This window comes from Cavia porcellus, unplaced genomic scaffold (genome assembly GCF_034190915.1).
Source record: "Cavia porcellus strain 051 isolate PalLab524CR breed Dunkin Hartley unplaced genomic scaffold, mCavPor4.1 scaffold_3, whole genome shotgun sequence".
In the NCBI taxonomy this organism is placed as follows: domain Eukaryota; kingdom Metazoa; phylum Chordata; class Mammalia; order Rodentia; family Caviidae; genus Cavia; species Cavia porcellus.
Genome location: NW_026947486.1, coordinates 64,056,659 through 64,076,413, shown reverse-complemented (window position 1 = coordinate 64,076,413; position 19,755 = coordinate 64,056,659). Strand labels below are relative to the sequence as shown.

Below are 19,755 nucleotides of genomic sequence, written 5' to 3'. Positions count from 1 at the left end.
ACAAATCACTGCACAATAGGGAAACTAGGTACAGAACTAGAGAGCATTATATAGACAGAAATTCATCATCTGTTGTGATGCACAAATACAGGATCCTATAAATAACAAGTAATAAATAAGAAATGAGTAGAAAAAAATGATTATGGGTATTTACCTGTTATGAAGTCAGACAGGCGTCAGCATGTCTCAGTTCTACAATTTATTAGCCATAGTTTGTTGGGGAAATTTTAAAACTTTTTCTGGATTATTATCCTCATACAGGATTTGTACATACTCATAATACATGGCAACTCTTTTTCACTCACATTCCCATACTCATCCTATTGCCTCTATCTATCTGTTGGTCCCCTTCCCTTTGCAAAAGATCTACCTCCCTGTTTCCTATTATTTGTCTTGTATTTTGCTCTTTGTCTCTATTTTGAGTTTCTCATATAAGGAAAAAAATAGGTAATATTTAAGCTTGTGTGTCAGATTTATTGTACTTACCATTATGGCCTCAGAGTGCATCTATGTTTCTAAAACAACTCAATTTTATCTTTCTTCATGGCAGAATAGGGCCTCACTGTGTATAAATATCACATTTTCTACTCATTCATCTGCTGATTGACATATAGACTGCTACCAAGATTTAGTTATTTTGAATTGTGCTGTTATAAACACGCAACTAAATTTATCAATCTAATAGGATAAATGGAGGCTTGGGATTATCAGTATAACCCATTTGAGATTTCCTGCTAACTCTTAAAGGATGGGCCACTCTCTCCCACCCATTAAGATTAAAACTAAGGCCAATAAATTCAAAAATACTCCAGGGCAAAATCCTTCTTAGTATAAGATCATCTCTGTCATTTGGAGTGATCCCAAAATTATGCTTGCCTGTTGAATCATAGTCCGCTGAGTCCCCTCCCAATTCAGAATCTTCCTCTAACTTCGCCTATCAATGTTTACACCCAATAAATAGTGGCTGTCTCGGTGTGGTTTCACTCTCTTGGTCAATCTGGAGGCATTGATTTCCTAGTCACTCATTATGTATTACTAAATTTGTCTTTGTTTCTTATTTTATGCTCTTGCTGTGCCCTTGACATAGGCAATCAGGGATACTGGCCAAGTCCCTAATATGCTGGGATGAATGGAATTTATTTCTAGTTTTCTAAGGAATCTTCAAAGGAATTTCCATAGTGACTGAACTACTTTATTATATGTCCACCAATAACATACGAGGCTTTGTTTTTGTCCAAAGCCTTGCCAGTCTTTATTACTATTTGATATCCTCATGATGGTCATTCTTTCTGGAGTAAGATGGAATCTCCATGCTGTTTTTATTTACATTTTTCTCATGCCAGGGATATTGAATATTTTTATAATTTATTAGACATTTATACTTCTTCTGATAAATGTATTTATTTTAGTGCCTAATTTTTATTGGAATTTTTATTTTGGAAGAATCAGATTCTATTTTTTAGGTCTTTCTACATTCTAGACTCTCATCCTCTGAAGACAAAATTTTTCCCCATTCTGAAGGTTGTGTCTTTACTCTGTTGTTTCCTTGATTTAGTGTGCTTATAGTAGTTAATTTGCTAAAATTTCATCTGTTTATTATTAATGTTATTTCTTGTACAATTGGGTTCTGTTCAGAAAGTGACTCACTAAACCTACATCTTCAAGGGTTTTATGTATTTTATTTTCCACCACATTTTTTCTTTTATAACATTTAGATCTTTGACACACTTTAATTTTAATCTAATATATGCTAAGAGATATGGGTATATATTCAGTCTTCTGCATGTGGATAACCACTTTCAAAGCACTAGTTGCTAAAGAGGTTATTTTTCTTCCAGATTAAGTTTTTGGCCCCTTTGTCAAAGATCCAGTAGCTGAATGTGCCTCGGTTTTTTCCTGCATCCCCTGTTCTGTTCCATTCAACTGTATGTCTGTTTTGCTTTGATTTTGCCAATAGCATGCTATTTCTACTTACTCTAGCTTTGTCATGTAATTTAAAGTCCAGGATTGTGATGGTTCCTACCTTGCTCTGGTTGCTCAGGATTGCTTTAGCTCTTCTATGTCTCTTGTGCTTACAGATAAATTTTAGAATTCTTTTCCTAGTTTTATGAAAAATGGTAGTGACATTTTTATTGAGATTGTGTTAAATCTATATATCATTTTTTGAAGTATGGCAATTTTGACAATATTGGTTTTGCTTATCAAGGAACTGAGGATAGTTGCAATTTTCAGAGGTTTTCTGTGAACTTCTTTTTCATAGTAGTGTAGTGTCTTCACTCTGTTGTTTCAGGGTAGAGGTTTTTTACTTCTCTGGTTAATCCACATATATTTAATTTTTCTTGATGTTATTGTAAACGGTATTGCTTACCTAACTTCTTTCTCAGTGAATTCATTATTTATGAACAAAAATGCTATTGATTTTGCATCTTGCTATACTGCTAGATTTGGCTATTAATACTAGGAATTCATTGTAGAAATTTTTTGGGTTTTCTGTAGAGAGGATTGTGTCATCTGCAAATAATGATAATTTCACTCCTTCCTTCCTATTCATATTACTTTTATTTCTTTTTCTCATTGATTTTTCCATTTAATGAATCAGATGCTAATTGAACAAGAGTGGTAATAATGGAAATCCTTATCTTGTTCCTGAATTTAGAGATAAATCTTTCAACTTTTACCCATTTAATTTGACGTTGGCAGAAGCTTGTCATGAATGGATTCTACAAGATTTAGATAAAGTCTTTCTGTCCCTATATTTTTCAGGGTTTTTATCATGATTGGATTTTGGACTTGTCAAAGGATTTTTTGCATTTATTGAAATGACTGTGATTTTTTTCTTCTCTTTGAGATATATTATATTTATTAATTTGAAGATGTTGAACCACCTCCAGGATGAAAGGTGCTTGGTGATGATATATGATCTTTTTGACCATTTGTTGCATTATGCTTGCCAGTTAATTGCTGAGGACTTTTGTCTCTATGTTCATTAATGAGATGGTCCTGCATGGATTTTTTTGATTAGGTTCTTGTCTGGGTTTGGAATCAGGGTAATGGTAGCTTCCAAAAACAATTTTGGAAGTATTTCTTCCATTTCAAAATTATTAAAGTACTTTGTGAATACTGGCATTATGTCTTCCAAGAAATTCTTACAAAAATAAGCAGTGAATTCATTGGATTCTGTAATTTTCTTTGTTAGTAGGTTTTCTTCACTATTTCAATTTCACTGTGAATTATTGGATTATTCAAGGATTTTATATGTTCTTTGATAACTTTTGTTAATTCCTAAATATCTAGGAATCTCTCTTGTTTTCTGAAATCTTTCATTTACTGGAGTACAGATTCTGAAAGTAGGTACTAATAATATTTTGGATTTCATCAGGGTTCACTGTGATGTTTTTGCTTTGAGTTTGAATTATTGTTGGTACATTATTACATTATTTATGTGGGCTTGCTCTGTTTTTTTAATGTGGACATTCACAGCTATAACATCTTGTCTATATACAAACTGTAATTTTTCTTGATTTATTCAGAGCCCCTAAAGAGTCCAATGTTTAATTTCCATGTTTTTGTATAGTTAGTTTTTTTCTTTTGTCATTGACTTATCATTTAATTTCAATGTTATCTGATAATACACATAGGATAATTTCAGTTCTTTTGCATTTATTTAAGCATGCTTATGGGCTTTCATGTGGTATATTTTGGAGAAAGTTCAATATACTGCTGAGAACAGTATGTATTTTCATGTTGCTGGGTAGAGCTATCTGTATATATCTATTAATTTCATTTGTTTGAATGATTCTTCTCTGATATTTCTTCATTGATTTTTTAAATCTAGTTGGTCTATTTGTGACAGTGAAGTTTTGTGTTTTCCCACAGTGATTGTATTGATGTTTATCTGATTTCAGATGCAAGAATAGAGGCATAGAATAGATGGACTTAAGTAGTGTGATTTTCACAAGAAAGTGAAATGAAGAGAGAAAGGGCCAAGAGAATAAGGATATAGAAGTGATTATAATGATTGACCATTAGATTTAACTATACTAGGTGGGAGTATGCATGGGACAATGAAATTGGGCGATAATGAGCTAGAAGTATGGGTGAGATCTATGCAGTATTCAATATGGTAAAGTAAAAGAACAAGGTAGAAAATACAAGAGGTGGTGGAAAGTGATTAGAATGCATGAAGCAAAGTTATGGAGGGGATTGCTACAATATTCCGGACTTCAAAATGTTTTTAGATGATATGTCCTACTCATTCTAAAAAGATTTTGCTTTGGCTACCCACAAAATAAGTTAAAACCTTAATTCTTACCAAACAAACATAAAACATACAGTCACTGAAGTTTATATAATTACACAGGAATAAAAGTATATATATATATATATATATATATATATATATATATATATACTAGTTCTAATCATGAATGATGATTTGAAAACTATTATTGTATTATAATTATAAAATACAAACCAATAATATTTATAAAGCAAATAATATTTCTAACTAACTAAACTGTAAACATCTGTTTTCTAATAAACTTAATGGAGTTGAAATTACATTAGTAATGTACAATCAAATGCTTGTATTTCTGAGTACTATACTGTCAATATACAGAAATGTAATTAAATCTCTAAAATTGCAGTATGTCTATCCTACTATTATGAAATTAAAAAGTGAATTACCCCTTATTTGATATTTTAAGCTAGGTATACTTTTATAAAAAGTATATTATCAAGTATTAAAAGTCAAAAATAATTTTAGTCAGGTTAGATATGTGCTGATATAGTTGCTACAAAAATAATGGAATCAGGACCAGCTGTTAACAAGAGAAAGTAGATAGAAAACACAACTAATTGTATTTCAGTTTAATATACAGAGACTAAAGTAGATGCTGCTACTGTCTGAAGACCCTGTTCTGTAGTCTTGATATTTTCTGGGGTCAATTAATTCTAGATGATGCAGGCTTTCATTTTTCTGACAAGGAACTCTCTGATTTCCTGGAAATAACTTCCCAGGCAACTGACATGTTGACACTTAATTTTTCAAGGATCAATAGTTAAGTTGGAACTGAATTATAGGAAATGTTCAATATTCTTGAAAATCACTTGGCAATCATAGTGGGGAGTAATATAGTAGGGTGGAAAGTTATTAAGTAGTATTTGAAGATTAGAACAATTACTTCTCTAAAGACACAGGTTTCATTGAAATATAGCATAAAATAACTCCTATGGTACATATTAAATGAAAGTTTGTTGGCTGAAATATAAAAACATTCATACATGTCGCATAGACATTCATAGAGAAGGATCACTTGACAGCAAAAAGTTGGTATTACTGTACATTTTTACTTCTTTTTTATTATGGAATATTTTAAACATTAAAAAATTAAAAAAGACATTATAATAAATGTGTATGCATTATACATATTTAAAACTTAGCAATGTGCTACATTTTCATTTCAAATATATTTATTCCCAACCCCACTCTTACTCCCAAACTTTTCTGGCCACCTTATTTTACTACAATAATAATCATTAAAACATGACATAATTCATATTTGAATAATCAAACTAAATGTCATACCTCCTGAATTGATAAATACACTAAAGAACTCTTTGACATTTGTAAGGCATTCAGATTTTGGAACTCTCATTTATTTAAATTATTATGAGGAGAACAAGATAGCAGAGCAGAGAAAACAACCTCCTGATGAGTCACTGTCCAGATGCTGGAATATATCATGAGGAAGACAACAAGGAGGGAAGTGGGTCCATTGGACCCCAGAAGAATCTGAAGTGTGAAATGAAGCACACAGAGATAGTGAAGAGAAAATCTTCAGTGAAGAAGAAAGTAGAAGCTGGCAGTGCCTTCTGTCTGAGACAGGACTCACTGAACAAGAGGAGTGGTTAGAACCTGAAGTTGCATGGTGAGGGTGATAGTGATGGCTGGTGACCAGAGAGGCCTCTGCAAAGAGACATGGCAGTGGATGTGGAGGACTGCTCTGGCTGATGGTGAGTGCAGAGGACTTAGTCCTCCTGCAAGAGAGAGAAATTGGCTGGGAGTCATCTTGGAGATGGGCTGGCTGAGTTCAGAACCCAGAACTGCTGCTGGCTCCATGTAGCAGATTACCAGCTGGGCTCAGACCTGCGGAAATTACTTGTGTAGTGAAATACCAATAACTCTGATCTTGGGGCAGGCCTGCTGAGAGTATCTACTATCCTGCCAAAAAGCTACTGCTGGTTTGCTGGGATAGATTGGCATGATTTGGTACTCTGTCTCCACAGGTTGTCTACTATTGAAACCAGAATGAATCCTGGAAGTGGACTGTTTGATTTTCTTTGTCTTTTTTTTCCTTTGAATTTTCTCCTTCTCCTTGTTTTTATATGAGTGTGAACATAATTCCTAGCCTCTTTGTTGGTATGGTTCTGTTTTCTTATTTTCATCGCTTCCATCTCTCGTTCCTTCAGTCTTCTGTATCAGTTTCTCAAAGTTGGCATGATCTTCCTTTGTCTTCCAACCTTGCTTTTAACCTCTTCCTCTTCTTTCACGTCTCGATTTGTTTCCTTAATCCATTTTAAATTTTAACCTCCAAGGGCAAAATTTACACATTAAAGACTTATATATTGCATATAGTTTTCTAATCTGTTTTGTATTTTGTTATATAATCACAAATATAGTTCGTATGGTTAAAAATGGCAAATTAAGGGTTAGCTCGGATTTCTAAATTATGTTTGATGCTATTACTACAACTATAGCCAAAAGTGACATAACTGTTCTAAACAGCTGTTGGTCTTGGTATTGCATGATAGAAATTAATGTGCCACAGAAAATACTGTGGCACAGTGCCAGTGAACTAGGCACTAGTCAAAACAAGCAATAGATTTTCATCTCCAACAAACTGAACAGGTAAGATCTTCCAACAGACTCAAAACGCAAAAACCAGTTACACCTAGAAGATATCTCATAGAAACAGTCATTACCTAAGGGACCTAAATACTAGCAATAAAGCAAGCCACTACAGACAACTTACAAGCATCACCCCAGGCATTTCAATTATTATAAAATTAAAAATATTAGATTATATCTGTATTTGAAAAAGGCATTGTTTTCTTTACCTCATTGCAGAGACAACTAATCATAATATATTTGAACCTGTCACTAGTTATTTAATGTGGCTATGGCTTTTCCTAAATACAAAGGTTTGTATAGATGCTTTATTACATTTAATTATATTTTTAATATCAAGAAATTTAGTTCAAGATTATAGGATTAGAACTATCTTAATCCAAAGCTCAAAGTCAGCCCTTGTTTCAAATTTCTGAGAGAGCAATGTGTTGGATTTTTGTCAAATAAGATTTCTCTCATCAATTTCATCCAAGTAAGTGCCTCTACAAAGGAGATTGTATTTTTTGGATTTGTATTACTTCTCAAAAATACAACTCAGGCTTCAACTATTCTTCTGTTACTAGCCCATTAAAATGCTAAGAAATTCAACTAATTGCTATTGAGACTGGCCAAAACTTTCTTCAAAGGGTATAATTAGTTACTGAAAGGTCAAAAAAGAAAACGCCTTGTATGCTTCAAATTGATGGAGAATATTACAAAGTATTTCATATCTGTATTTTTAAAACAATGAAACCAATAAAATGATTTCTAATGAGGTCAATAAAGCACAGAAAAATCATTCATGATGGTCTTAAGATGATAAAAATTTTAGGATTTTAGGTTAATATTGATCTTATCAATTTAAAGGCCCTTTTAAACTAGAAATGCCATTCAGGACATTTGTATAAAATCAACTATATGCACTGAACTTCTATCTTGGTGCCTGTTTGATGGCAATGTCTATAACTAGATTAAAAGAACTGCTCATTGTTTATAGTCATATTTCAATTAGGCAGACAAGAATAAATTTCTGTGTCTCTGAGTTGACAAGATGGATTGGTTCGTTTGAAACAGTTGTACTCAAACTTTGTTTTCTTTGCAAAGACATACATAAGGTATAAAAATAAAGTTTCCCCACCTGATACAAGTTTCAGTTGTTCCCTAAGATTTGCTGCATAAATAAAAGTAATTATCAGTTCTGCTTGAATCTAAGCCTCTGCTTAACAGAATCCATCCCTTTCGCTTCTATTGAGCTACATGTAAATTGAGAACCACTGACTCAGATGGCATCTATAACAAATATAAAAGGTTAATCTGATAGAAACTAGAAAGAGAAGGCTGCCTATAGGAAAAAGGTCTTAGAGACAATGGGAAGTACCACTATCCCAGAGTATTCTTTTACCATGTGTGAACCTATGCAAGAAATAGTGAAAGTCTTTGTTTAAAATCAAATAGTTTGTCATCTAAGAGGACCTAGAAGCAGCAACATTAGTAGCAGTGAGTACATCTTACACTTAAATCTTGATTTTTTATAGCATCATCTACTAAAAGACATCAAGGATCTTCAAATGAAATAGCTGCATGTGGTGACACAGACCTGTAATCCCAGCACTAAGGAGACTGAGGCATGAGGATAGTTGCAAGTTCAAGACCAGCCTGGGTTACAAAGTGAGCTCAAGGCCAGCCTGAACTGCATAGTGAGACCCTGTCTCAAAAAGGCAAAAAAAATTAAAAAGCTGATTCTTAGTCTGGGCAGGAAATACATAAGATAAGCCTGAAGTACCCTTCTATCATACATATAAATACTAAAAAACCCCACCCTCACCAAAACTCACAATGTGTTATATGGACAGTGAGTCAGCTGAAATAGACTTTAGTGGGCAAACATAGAGGTCCCATTTGACCCGGCTATCCTACTTCTGGGCATTTTCCCAGAAGAATTGAAAACATCATACAACAATGATATATATGCACCCATGATTATAGCAGCACAATTTGTAATAGCCAAGTAGTGGAAACAACCCAAATGCCCATCAACTGAGGAATGGATAAAAATGATGTGGTATTTGTACACAATGGAGTACCACTAAGCTGTAAAGAAATATTATATTGAGGCTTTTAAAGATAAATGGATGCAACTTGAAACCATACACATAAGTGAAATAAATCAGACTCACATGTGTAAAATCTGTATTGTCTTCCTAGTGTAAGAAACTGAAAGAATAAATAAAATCCAAAATCTTTAATTAGCATTGTGAAAGGGTAAGGCATTGTTCAAAGGGAAAAGGAGAAAAGAAGGAAGGAAAAAGAAAAAAAACATATATATATATATATATATATATAGATATCCATCTATTCATCTATATATATAATATATATGTAGAGAGAGAGATGGATAGATATATGATAGCTTAGATGATTATACTACTAATTCTATTTGTTCTTGGAACAGAACACTAATCTTAAGATTAGATCAATTTTGTAAATCTATATCTGGTAATCTGGAAAATTATTTTGAAGATAACTATGCGAAATAGCAACCATTGTTAAATTATTATCATATTGATTTAAAAGTTTATATCATTATTATTTTGGTATTTTTGTTGTTGCATTTTGTCACTTTTGCTTCTTGTTTTTCAAGAAGCAAAGAAGCAAAAGAAGCAAAGAAGATGTCTGTGTTTTTCTTTATTTGTTTGTTTTGCTTCTTCAAAGTAAAATGCAAAAAAATTTTGAAAAGTATTTGACCAAGAAAATATGAGTATTGCATTAAAACCTAAAGTATAATGTAAAGATACTTGAGTTTATATGATATAAATGAATAAATAATCAAATAAGGGAAGAGATCTATTTCTCCTGCAGAACTATAAATAGTTTATGTAGATATTCTGCCCTTACAAAGGTACAGCTTAATTACCACTTCCATAAGCATGGGCTGTAAATGATGACTTTTTATCAAAGATTATTGTATTGAAGGGAAGTAAAAAAAGAGCAATTTCATACTAGGAAGAACACACTGGTATCTCAAGACAGGTGACCAAGTTCAACATCAACAGTAATAATATATATTGATCCTCTGTACCTTGATAAGATGTGATAAGAAATGATATTTTACCTCTGTGTTTTTCTTCCACAAACACATTATCCCAGTCTAACCATGAGAAAAAAAAATTAAACAGATGTCAATTAAGGGAACTTCTACAACTTATATGAAACTTAACAACTACATAGTATCACAGCTTGGATCCCAAAGCAGAAAAATTGTGGAAACTTCCAGAAATATGGATTTAAATACCATGCTCATATGAGACTTATGAAATAATATAGGATATATAATCTCTATATTGCCTTTGCAAAAATTCTATAATTGTAAAAACTTGTTAAAAATTAAATGTTTATCAAAAATCAAATAAGGGATTTATTACTGTATACTAAGTACAGACAATCTGGAAACAATTGATTAAATTGTGGTAGCACTATATTAAGCAACTCTGAATGCTGTATATTTAAAATAGAATTAATTCTCTATTAACTTAGAGACATTCAATATATATTTTTTCTAATAACAGAAAAATACAACCATTAAGAAGAATGACATTTTTGCTATTTATAGGAAAATGAACCTAGAGATCATCACATTGGATAAATTAAGCCAGATTCACAAAAACGCCTAACAAAACGTTCTCCAAAATATTTGGGAAAATAACAGGGAAGAGGAAGGGACATTATTATTGGAAAAGAATAAGAGAATAAGTGGAAGGGAGGAAGTATAGATTATAAGAGCAGGTAGTGGGGGCATGGATATGATCAAATATATTATTCATATTGTAAAAAAAATGAAAGTAGGGTGGAGAGCAGTGAAAAGGAGAAGACGGAGGTTTTGATTAGATATATTATGTACATGTAAAAATTTGCCAAGATAAAACCCATTGATCTATATAACCAATATTCAATAAAAAAGACATGAAGCAAAAAATTCCATATAAATATATAACCATCCTATTTATGAAACCATCCTATTTATGAGGAGAAAAGTACTCTGCAAATGAACTTAAGAGTAAGGATGATGTATGTAATTGTACATACTAATTTATTAACTAGGAGTATTACAGTGGCCTAGGTTAGAGGGAAAACAAAAAAAGGGGAGGTAGCAAGACCGAAGATATAAATAGAGGAGGGAAAGTAAATAATACTTTGTTCAGTAATTCATTATAAGCCTAGCACCTGTGGATGCTAGTAGACTCATGCCTTGCAAATAAACTTCAAATTTGTAAAAACAACAAGTAAAAAACAAATAGAGGTAGATATATAGAGGGGACAAGCAGGAAAAGTTTACGAGTATCAGGCATGCTGGAAAACACAGTGTCAGTTGCTAAAACTCATTACACTCACGTCTCAATTTTGCCAAGAGCTATCTAAGCAGAACACATTGCCTATCACTGAGGGTATAATGAAAATGATTGCTGCTTCTGCCAAGATCCTGGTGATTTTGCCTACCTCAAACAGAAACTAAAGTCAGCATTTGCTCTCCTAGTTCTCCTCCCCCTACCAAATGTGATTCTTAAGGCATCAAGAAGTTTTTGTATTTATAAATCAGCGTGTTCTCCTGGCCTTTAGAATAATGAAGCCTCACCAGGGAGTCTCAAGTGCTTTTGATAAAGATGTGACACAGCTTTGGCCTCAAAGTCCACAAGAGACAAAAATAGGGAGGGTTTGTATTTCTAAGAAGTTAAAATCAAATAGTAGAGTGCAGGTCCCTGGTGAGTCAGATCTGAGACTCTTAAAACGATAGACTTGAAAGGTGCTTTAAAGGTCATTTTAGCTTGCTACTTCAATACCTAATCCAGTCTCTGCCTGAACATTTGAGACGCTAGATCCTAGGTCCTACCACTGAGATAAAGTGGGAAGAGAGGGCATATTGTGTTCTCACTAACAAAACAGATTGCTTTTCACTGAAAACATCTTGCAAGCAAGAATTAGGAGGTCTATGGTATTTTCTCAGTATAGTACCCAGAAATAAAGAATGACTGTGTTTATGGAGTTCTATGTTGAATAATTAGACACAATGAAAGCAAATTCACATTGTAAATTCTATGAAGGATATTACCAGTAGCTTCTTTGTGAAGAGGTACCCAGAAGAATTTAAAACTATGCTCCATCAACAAAAAATGAGACTTTAGTCTGAATATACTTAAAGTCATGTCTATGACTAATTATCAAGATCATTGAGCCAATTTGCCTGTTTAGTAATTGTCAATGTAAGAGCCAGTGGCAGGAATGGAGTTGGGAAATTCTTGAAGCACATTTTTTTTTAAAATTTGATGGGTGCATGATAAACAGAAATCCTAATTTATAACACCTTGATAAGAATTTCCTGGGTAGTTCAATAGATAATAGCATTAAGTTTACTAAAGTTCTATACGCACTATAACCTGTAAAAAACATGTCAGTTTTTTTTTTTTTAATTTTTATTGTGAGGCACTCCGTACATTCCTGTTTTGGTCAAAAAACTACTAGTCAAGTGCTTGAACAATATTTTCACACAACACTTACCTTAAAACACAAGTATAGAATCCACTGTCTTGAGCTTCAGCCGAATGAAACCATATTGAATCGTCTTCTTTGCTCATCCTGACCTCTGAAAAGATGATGGGCTCTTCCAAATCACCTTTGTTTTTGTACCACATAAGTCTGAGCCCAGTGCTCTGGGCCATGCTATAGTTGGTGCGAATATAACTATAGAAAAGAGCACATTTCACTCGGACTGGTTCACCTGCCAAAGCCATGTATGTTTTGAGATCCACTGACCAGTCAATACAGCCATCCACTGAAAAACAAACAAACAAAAATAGAAAAAGTGAAGCATGAGAAGCAGTAAGCACTTCTGGTAACACTAGTAAAAGCAATAATCATTGCAAACATGTACTGTGGACTTTTTGTGACCCAGATACTAAGTCAAGAGTTTTACATATCAGTGACTCCATGACATAGACTAGTATCTTTTCAAGAATTTAGCAAATAGAGACATTTATATGTCTCTGTGTCTTTCAGACCACTTTCCAATTCTCTGAAATAGCCTTCAGCAGGGAGTAGACCAGATGTGCCAAGGAGCTTTCCACATGCCTGTCTTATAGGGTTTGTCCCGAGTCTCCACAGTCAAGTCCCAATTCCAGCAGTCGCCTGGTAAGTGAATTACTTCCTGTAGTCATGCAGTATTTCCTTTACAGAATCATGCAAAATTGTATGAATGCTAGAGTGCACCGATGAGTTGGTTTTAGTTGATTCAAACAAATATTTCCAAGAGACCTCTGTGCAGTATAGGAATGGGGCCAAGACTAACATTCCTCATGTTCTTATTTTTCAGGCGAGGACACTGAGATTCAGATAAGTCATTTACCTTACCCAAGGTCATATGTTCAATAAATGGTAGAAAAACTATCTGTGATTCCAGAGATTGTATTCTTAGCCTATCCTATACTCCCTATGCCTATAATTGCAACAAGAATAGCTGTGCTATATATTTGCCTTTGAAGAAGTAATGTTAAGATTGGAAGCAGAACATATGTAAAGTGATTATTTGCTATTGTGTATGTGCTATTTTTCCATGATATGACCTATTAATAGCAGATATTTAATCACAGGTTGATTTCTCTATATACCCTTAAGCCTCCCTTGCTGCTTACTTGATATGTTCATGGGGAAATATTAATGTCAACTTTAATCAAATAGTATTAGGTAAATCTACTATTAAAGAAAGACACATACAGTACATTCTCTCTGCTTCAAAATGATTAGAATAAGATGCTGTGCCTAGTTTAATACACTCAACATGATTAGCATAAATATTCTACCCCAAGTTCTAATTTTCAATGAATTTCATCAATTCATTGCTACTTTTTTGTTATAACCAATTTATAAAATGTATAAACATGGCCATTTCATCATATTTTGCTTATGATTTTGTGAGATGATCTGCTTCCTTTTTTAGATGCTGAGAACTCTGTAACTGAGCATATGTAATGTTTATCATCAGTTCATAGAAAGTTCATTGGTAAATGCAGTGTTCAAGTATAATAACTATCACATATCAGGATTTCACATTTTCTAAATGAAGAGTTATTGGCTGGGCATGGTGGCACATGCCTGTAATCTCAGCACTCTGGTGACTGAGGCAGAGTTTGAGAAAAACCTGGGCTACATAAAGTGAATTCAATGCTAGGTTGAACTACATAGTGAAATCTTGTCTCAAAAAGTCAAAAAGATAGATAAATAAACAAAGGGTTACGGAATTGGTGTTCTAGGACACTAGGAAAGGGTACCTATATAAGTTTCTGGTTGTTGGCCAAATGATATGCCTTTTACATAGGCACATTTTTTTTTGGGGGGGGGGCTTTTTTTTACAGCTCTTTATTAGATCTTCAAAGGCATCATTGGCCCAATAATGGTTTTGAATGCCATGGTTTCTGAGGCCATTTTATGACTTGAATATTAACCGCTCTATTGTATATAAACTTTTGTATCTAGGCTAATTCAATTTATCATATGGAATGTAAAGTATTCATTAAAGAATGAATAGTAAATAAACAAATAAATGACTCACTTTAAAGTCACTGTGGGTTTTGATGACTACTGCTCTTTGCTGAAAAAGGTAAACTACGTTGTGCTAAATATAGGCTGCCCACTGGCCCACAGGGATCAATTTTATTCATGCTTTGACATTGGGTGGTTTACTTGTGGTTTGTCACTCATAACTATTGAGAATAGAGAGGAATAAATTTGTCCAGGCAATGCATTTCTTGATTGAATTTAATTTTAGTATTTTTAGTTTTATTCATTTTAAAATAATTTTTATTATTCTACTTTATGGATTTTCTGTGATACTGTTCCCATGTAATAAAACAACTAAGATGTATTGCCAAACTGTTTTAAGAAAAAAAAATACATTTTTAATAGCTTCATTTTCAAAGCTAATTTATGGAAAAAAAGAAAATGTGGAAGTAATGAAAAGAGACCCATAAATCACATTTTATATTTTTTCTGGAACCTAAGATGCTTAGTAACTACTTTTGAATTAACAAGTTTGACTGGACAATATAGTTTCAAACTCTATTACTACCTACTTTATATAAAAACCATTGGAAATATTTTTTCCATTTGTTTCCTAAATTCCTTTAGTTACCTTCTCTAAGGTATCTGTTGTCCAGAATATGCCTTTACAATGTTAATGAGCTAGTTTGGCCCATGAGTGAGGGCCATAGTTAGTATTTACTATAATTGAAATATCTGCTTCTGAGTCAAAAGAGTCATCCTTAAGAACAATTTGATGCACTTAAATGTAATTACAATTAACTTTATCATACAGACCTTAAGAATGTACAGCAAATCCACCTGAGTAATGTGCATTGGATTTCACAGATTTATGATTTATTCTTCTTTTCCCTTGCTTTAGGTGTCAAAGAGGAAGTACTTACTTTTATGTTCGTTAATAGCCAGAGAGTAGAAATTCAATATGGGGAAAATAACTTCTAGCTGTTATCCCCTTTATTTTTACTCAGTGTTTACAGTACAGGGTGATATAATAAGCATCTCAAAAACTCTGGTGGAATTTTTTCATAAAATAAACAAAAGTATGATACCAAGGATCAATGAAGTCACATTTACCATGAAATGTTTTCCCACTGTAAACTTTCACAAGTAGAATTTCATTACCATGAACTAAAGTATCACATTATATCTAAAGATTCTTAAAACATTACTAGATTCTAACAAGATAGTATGAGTTGTTTGTATTTTTTTGTTGCTATTCTTTAGCAATTCAACTGTGGTATAGAAAAAGACATAGTGCATTTATTTTTGACTTGACACTAGCGAAGCAACTAAAAAGTATATAGACTACAGGAAGAGGACTGGAAAGTCAGGTGCAAAGTCAGTATGAAGAAATCAAATATCATGAATTTAAAATGGCAGGACTGAAATGTCAGAGAATCAAAAAATCAAGAAGAGGTAAAAGGCCACATAAAACGAAATTTGCCAAATACAATCAGAAGACACAAAAGCATGTCACATTTCTGTCATGAAAACTTTACATTTCATACTTTCAGAGTGTTTTGCATGCTGATGTTCCATATATATCTGTCAAGTAATTGAACAGACAGACCTGCGATGCAACTGACAAATACTTAGACTGTAGCCTTGCAAATGGAAGCTCCATCAAATTTATTTTGCTGCAAGGAATTTCCTAGGAGTAAAAATTATTTCAGTCCTTTGCAAAGTACCCTGGGTGATGACAGCAAACTCATTTAACTTCTTTGTAAATAAGCTTCCTGCTTCCTCCTCAATATAACCAGGAGAATAAATTCTGCCATACCTACCTGTTGAAAAAACAAACTTCTATGAAAAATGTATAAGTCTTTGAAGAGGAGATGATGCTATTATAAGCAATGATTATAATGCTGTTTTAGGAGAAAAACATTATTGAGTGCAATGAGATTAGACTTTAATGTACATTACAATTATTTTACTAGGGGATAGGATATACAGATGTATATTGAATTGTTAATTATGGATTTTTGCTCCAAATTGGAAAATCCTCATTAGGTGTAATGGAATATTAGTACATAAGAAAGTATGCAAATACAAGATACTCTGATATTTGTTGTAACTGTAACACATCTGCCTTATATCCCATACTAATTTATTATGTATTAATTATTAACAAATTTATTTTAAACCGAAGGGTTTTTTTTTTTTAAGTAAAACTATGCCAAATTTATCCTTTTAATTTTTACCATTAACTCCTATTTGTAAATCAATCTAGTAATTGTTAGGGAAAATTCATTACATTACCGCTAGAGGGCGAGATGCCCAAGTTTTTTGGTGTAGCATTTTGTTTTCCCACCTAATCTCTAAACTAAGGATTTGTGATTGCCTGATTGGTGGCTGCTGGGGAGGAATCACAGCACACCTACGAGCATGTACCATTGTGAATGAAAGAGGAAGCAAGAAGTTTAGAGGAGAATAGAGATCTTCCCGAAACCCAGAAACCAAGTATATACACACCACGTGAATGACTCAACACAGAAAGGCACTACCACAGCAATAGCTGCAGGAATTCACTCAGCCCTTAACATAGAACACTTAAGCATTTTGCTAGGTGTTCTGGACGCATTTTCTCATTTCATTAGCATACCAATTCCAGATCAGAGTGACTCCTGTTATGCTCATTTTACTGATGAGATCATGGTTTGTCAAATTGTAAAGGCTGAATTCAAGCCCCAGCTAACAGTAGATAGCAAACTGGGGCTGTGGAACCACTCTCCCTCCATTCACCTGAACTTGGTGAACAACCCAGGGTTAGTCCTACCTCCCAATGTCCAAAGAAAAATAGAAATAAAGGTGACAAAGACTTAGGAAATTTCTAAAGCTCCAGGCCAGAGTACATACCTGTGACCTGACTTACAGTGAAATTTTCCCCACTCAAAATTCACTAATGTATGCAAGACACTAATCTGTTAGTTCATCAAAAAGAACAGTTTGTGCCGTCATTGTTTGATTATTTGATCACTTTTATGCCTCTATCTTGTAACCTGAACAACTACTTCTAAAATAACAATACGCAACATATTAACTAGTGTTAATTTCCTATTTTTTTGGATTTTGTATCATTTCTATCACTTTTCCTGTTTTGCTTTTTAAAATAAAAGTTTATGAGTGGAAAAAATTCATTAATGGTTCATGCATAGCAGTTACATGTCCTGTATGTAATTATAATAGAAAGTCAAGTACACTACACTGAGATAACTAAGCACTCTGGCAATCATTTTGTCAATCATATCCAGAGAGACCCAATGAGAGGCACTCTAGGTGAGGCACACATTATTTAAATCCAAAAGCTGGACTTAGCTTCATTCCTTTCATCTACACTACCTAGGCATCTCTTTTCTCCCTGTGCATGCCACCTTTTTGTTTCTGCAGTCAGAACCTGTTTGATGAGTGTACCTTCCCTTGCTAACTTTGATAAATATAACGCTTTTTCTTTTATCATTGTGTTTTTTAACTTGCATTCTTTGTTGTGCACAAGACTCTAGAATCTATCTCTCAGGAACCCATTACACATTGATCAAACTGAGATAAAATGGACTGCAGAACCTATGTTGATAATCACTGTGTGTTCCACATTCTTCCTTAGATACTTTCCCTCATCTCAGCTCAGAATCTAGTGAAAATGAAAATTTGTTCAGTGCTGTGCAAATTGTAACATGTATTCCATAGAATTCATGTCCGTTCAGTAGAGTAAATCTTCCTAGCTGAGTGATTTTATTCCCAAATAATAACTATTGTGAGAATATCCATCAAACCAATGTATGCCATGTATCTATGAATTACAAAGTATTTGAAAATCAATAAATTATTAATAATTAATATGCAAGATATAACCTGCAAAGATCAGCTCTAAGCCTTGGATAAATTTTATCTAACCCATATCAACTTATTTAATATTAAATATCTAGAGATGATCATCCAATTCTTCCCATTATAGTCAAAAAACAGGGTGTGGAATTGCTTTAGCATTTGAACTAATTGTGTATTATATCTATTGAAAACAATAATATGACCCCTGTTCTTAATATTTTAATGTGGAAGTCAAATTTGTTTTATTTCTTTATCACACCATTTTTTCTACCTGTAAGATTCTTTTCATTTTTACCCACACAATGAACACTGTCTGCTCAAAGTAGATATTCCACAAACATAATCAAGTCAAACTCTCTAAAATGTGATTGACCTATACCTACTGCTAGATCCCATTCTCCCCAGCATATAATTATGACAAAGTTGTTCATCACTTTTAAAAATAAAGTTCTACTATATAGAATAATCATCTTAAAATTTCATTTGTGCATCAGTATGCATCAATAGAAGTAAGATTCCCTGTTCCAGCTCTATAAATACAATGAATGCTTATTGCTTCAGGTTTCCAAAAGCATTTTTACATCTTTAATAAATTCAATTATAGGCTTTCCATTTACACTTTTACTCCCTAGTATTTGTCACTGGAAATTTCTGCCTGAATGAAGTTCTTCATTTCACTTCAATCTAGTTATTACACTTGACAAAGGGCTGGTCGCCAACTTTACTTCCCACTCATTACAGGATCTGTATAACAATTTGTCAGGATCATTCTTTTGATCTTTATCAGATGAATGGTCCTCCAAACTATTCTAGTGGTGATGCCATTTTGAAGCACTACAACCAACTCCTCAACTTCTGATTACATGAGACCTGATGAGCCTTCTTGGGGATTGGCCACTAGTCAGAAGCTCTTATTAAACACATTAATGCTAATATGCAAGAAGTTTCAACAAATAGGTCTTTGGAAGACAAAACATCAGCATTGCCCACCAACCATCTAGCAGGATTTCTCCTGCCCCCTCAAATTCAGGATGCTTGGTAATGAGCTTCTTTCCAGTGCCAAATCTGTTTTGCTTCCCAAATTTATAATCATCTGTTATGTTGATACATTGTGTCAAATTGAGACAGGTTTAGAAGTTTAACTGAGAGACTCATCAGGGAGCCAGGCTTCTTACTTTGTAAATATTTTCATTACCTGCAAAGGAGAGCAAGGAGATTTTGTGAGTGCTATACCTTCCCTGGGGGGGGATATTGTTGGGGGGGACTTGGGGGTGGGTGGGTGGCCTGGATACAATATAAGGGAGAAGAGGCTTGTTTTCCTCCTCTTTGATATGGCTTCTGCCTTTAAGTGTTGCCCTGGTGCCATGACACCATGCCATAGACCTAGCAGACTGTGGACTGAACACACCAAAAACTGTAAGCTAAATAAACCTTCCCCTCCTTAATTTTGGGTGTCA

At 33.5% G+C, this 19,755-nt stretch overlaps 1 protein-coding gene across 1 annotated transcript in view; it reads right to left on the bottom strand.

Moving 5' to 3' along the window:
• The window catches only part of Il1rapl2 (interleukin 1 receptor accessory protein like 2), a 1,287,414-nt gene that overhangs the window by 638,378 nt on the left and 629,281 nt on the right, over positions 1 to 19,755 (bottom strand). Inside the window, exon 3 of the mRNA XM_063246234.1 lies at positions 12,440 to 12,713. Within this exon, the coding sequence (XP_063102304.1) occupies positions 12,440 to 12,713 (274 nt within the window). The remainder of the gene's footprint in view (positions 1 to 12,439; positions 12,714 to 19,755) is intronic.